Source organism: Suricata suricatta, chromosome X (genome assembly GCF_006229205.1).
Source record: "Suricata suricatta isolate VVHF042 chromosome X, meerkat_22Aug2017_6uvM2_HiC, whole genome shotgun sequence".
In the NCBI taxonomy this organism is placed as follows: Eukaryota; Metazoa; Chordata; class Mammalia; order Carnivora; family Herpestidae; genus Suricata; species Suricata suricatta.
This window is the reverse complement of record NC_043717.1, coordinates 83,431,822-83,435,539: the sequence shown is the minus strand read 5'-3', so window position 1 is coordinate 83,435,539 and position 3,718 is coordinate 83,431,822. Positions and strand designations below refer to the sequence as shown.

Sequence of the window (3,718 nt, the reverse complement as noted above, 5' to 3'; positions counted from 1 at the left end):
CGGAGCCCACAGCTGGGTGACCCGTGGGTACTGAATAAATGCCAGGCTGGACGCTGGGGGAACTGCTCTCACAGAGCCTGCTACCCTAACCGCAGCAGCACCGGGCACGGCGGTGGGTAGCCGTCAGGGCCTCCTGCGCCTGGGAACCTCAGAGATTTTGAGGTGTAACAGTTCATTGCGGAGGGATTTATAGTGCCTTTATATTTTCTGAACAGCTTCCTTTTTCTGTCTATGTCGCCTGTGTGCCCGCCCTCCACCTCCACTCCACGGAGGAGGCAGCTGGCCTCGGCCTCAGCCTGATCTTATTTGTAGATATGAGCTTTCATGATAATCCCATTAAAGATGGCTTGTCATTAAAGCTTTAACCTCCCGGGAAGAATTAACCTTCTCAGAGCTAATTTCCCCCACGGCTCTCACACTGCCTGAGCTTCAAGAACCTCAAATATCTTTTTTTCCTCCCCTCTGCTTCCAGATGGAGGAAACCTCACATGGCGCAAGAGGGGCCCCTGTGTGCAACTAACTGTTTAACAGAATCCTGTAGGGACGCCTTTGGTGAGGAGAGGGTTGGTTTTTGTCAGTTTCCTAAAGTGGCGGTGCCCTCGTGTGATGGGGTGTGTGACTGTGCTGGAATATAGGAGTGGGTGTGTGCTGGGCCGTCCTGTTGCCCTAAAAGGGAAGAGTCTGAAGGGCAGAGGGCGGCTCCATTTTGAGCACTCTAAATATATAAACATATAAACAAACAGTATGACCCAAAGGATAAATTTGTGCCCTGCATCGAGTAACACCCTGTAAACATTTGAATGGTTGGTTGCTTTTAAAAGAGAAATTAGCATATGGTTATTCACCGAGTCAAAGAGTTTCTTTTTAAATTTGATCAAGTATTCCCTATAAAGAGAAAGATCCCCTGATGCATCTAAAATCAAGGATGTCTCTGGTGCACTTGACAAAAACTGAAATTATCCGCAACATTTTAGCAACATTCCCCAGAAAAGAAGCCAGGGGAGAAAGAGTTATATACACCTGGCAGGTTCGACTGCTCTGGAAGTTGGGAGGGACTTTGGAAACGTGAAAAGAAAGCTTCTACATGGTGTGGCTGCAAAGTTAAGGGAAGCCCTCTTGTAGGTTTATAGGGGGTTAGAAGGATTCTTGTTTTCCTCTGCTGGCTGTTGACAGTCTTTACTTAAATCCCTGGTTATATTAAGCGGCCATTTCCAAAGAAAAATGGATTAAGCTTTGTTTCCTCCTGGGGCTCAGATCACAGCCCTCTCTAGGGGAGATTTCAGACTACACTCCCCCCACCTCCAAAAAAGTACTGCGTGGGGCATATATTAATGATTTATAGCAAAGTAAATGCAAAGAAACTCTGGGTTCAAAGAAACCTGTCATGCACCCTGGGGATAAATGGCAACTGGAGACAGGCGTGTGTGCACACGTGTACGTGTGTCTGTGCATGTGCACGTGTGTGTGTATGTGTGTGTGTTGGGCAGGGTGGGGTGGCAGGCAGAGTGGCAATGAGTGGTGGAGGATCAGGGGGTTCGGGAGTCGTACACGGCATGTATAATAGAGAGAGCACAAGATCAGAAGTGGGGAAACTTGCATTCTCGCTGTGGCTCTCCTGCTAACTTGCAAGTCGCTCGTGAGCTCTGAGCCCCAGCAGCCTCCCTTCCATACTGAGGGCTTCTGGAGAGACAAGGTCTAAGATTACTCCCAGCCTCTAGCGATGATTCTGTGACTTTAGCATTAGTTTGGAATTTCTGCTTTAGAGAAAGAGCAGCTGGGTTCCTAAGAAGCTCCCACCCAAAGGGACCAAGACAGCTGGGCAGGCAGAGTCTGTGGTTTCCTCTTCCCTTTCCCCTCTCCCCTGGTGGAATTTCCTGCGATGGGAACGAAATCTGTACTCTCAGGTTTCCTCCTTCAATGCAGCGACATAGGGTTCAGTGGGGTGCCAGGCTTCCACAAACCTCACCATTCCTGCCCATGCCGAGGAGAAGCAGCCATAAGCCAAGATCTCTGCACCCCACAACCCCACTAACAAGGGACAACAAAAATATTCTGCTCCCTGGGACTCACAAGTCTGTAGCGATAACCGTAAGGAGAGGCCGGAGCCCTTCTGGACCGGAGCTGCCTTCTCATGGCTGGTCAGTGGGCAAAGACGCGGCAGGCAAGGGGGTGACAGTTCCGGAGCTTCTGCTGGTACTGGAGACACTGGTTGCTGGGGACACTGGGCGCCTAGTAAAACTGAACCCTCCTGGCATGAGCCCTTCCCCAAAATAATCTAACATGGCCCTCTCCCATTGGTTGGCCCATTCCCTGAATCAAAGGAAAGCCCTTCTGGAAAAGCAAGCTCATCATCAGGCGGGTGGGGGATATTCTAGGTCACGAGGATGAGCGACTCCCCATCCCCCTCACCTCATGCCTCTACCCGCCCTCTGCTCTCCTCTAGCGCCCGAGATACTACGGGCCCAATGGAAAGCTTAAGTCTTGCTCTTCTCAATTGAGAGCTGAGTATCAGTGTGCAGGGGTGGGGCCTGGGTGGGAGTTGGGGTGAGGGGACATGGCCAAGAATAACTTTCTTTTCTCACAAGGCTGATCTCATGCAAAAGGATCTAGGGTGTCAGGAAAGATTCCCTTTGCTCTCCCTGCTCCCCCAACACACCGAGCCACCTACTATATTGCTTATTTGTGTCAACCCGTGAGCCCCTCGAAATGTGGATTATGCGTTCTGATTTTAGAGGCCAGGCTCCTGCTTTACCCTTTCCCTCCCCAAAGAGGGCCTTGGACAGAAAGAAGCTTTTTTCTAGCCCACATGTCAGAATGGGCCAAACAGTCACTGCCCCTCACGCACACCCCCCTTGGAATCCTGGCCACATTTCTGTAGTGGTTGAGATCTATATTTATCCCTTAGCATCAGGGCAGAGAACAGGCCAGAACTTTGCAGTGTCAATTTCCCAGACATATATAACTCCTGAAGCCAAAGTGGGATCCAACAAAAGAAAAATGAGTAGAAAGAGCCAAAAACATCGTATAGCAGTTTGGGTCTGTTCTGGCCACTGCACTGGAGCCTGGGTGGCTGAAAGGCCGGCATGGAGTGTGTGATCCTTCACAAATCACACCCCGTTACACCCAGGTGGCTGAGAATGTTGGAGAAAATGAGATTCTGGGCATATGCATAAACAAGAAAACCAGCACAATAGCTTAGAGAGATTGACTTATTCATAATTCCAAGCCCAGGATATTCTAATGAGGACAGAGTCAATAGTAGTTAATTTAAATTTTTTAATGTTTATTTATTTTTGAGAGAGAGAGAGAGAGCGAGCATGAGTGGGGAAGGGGCAGAGAGAGAGGGAGACAGAATCCAAAGCAGGCTCCAGCCCAGAGCCTGACATGGGGCTCAAACTCACAAACTGTGAGATCATGACCTGAGCTGAAGCTGGATGCTTAACTGACCGAGCCACACAGGTGCCCCAATAGTGGTTAATTTAAAATAAAGATTCCATTTACCAGAATGTTACTAATTAGGACCCTTCCTTAAGAGAGTCCTTGCCCCCCGACCGTACACTCATTAGAAGAGAAAGAAGCCACTGACAAAAAAAAGAGAAACTCATGCCTCTTGGATTTTAATAAAAGCGAAATATATTCCAAGGGATAATCTGGTCTCTTACATGTTCTCCAATTGAGTCTTTTGTGTGATTCCTTTAAAAAAATTTTTTTAAATGTT

The 3,718-nt window shown here is 48.6% G+C and overlaps 1 protein-coding gene across 2 annotated transcripts in view; it reads right to left on the bottom strand.

Annotated features, from left to right (window-relative positions):
- Positions 1-2,133, bottom strand: part of ATP1B4 (ATPase Na+/K+ transporting family member beta 4) — a 16,930-nt gene extending 14,797 nt beyond the window's left edge. For both annotated transcript variants that reach the window (XM_029930841.1, XM_029930842.1), the window contains exon 1: positions 2,071-2,133. In XM_029930841.1, the coding sequence (XP_029786701.1) occupies positions 2,071-2,133 (63 nt within the window). The remainder of the gene's footprint in view (positions 1-2,070) is intronic.
- Between the last annotated feature and the right edge of the window lie 1,585 nt (positions 2,134-3,718).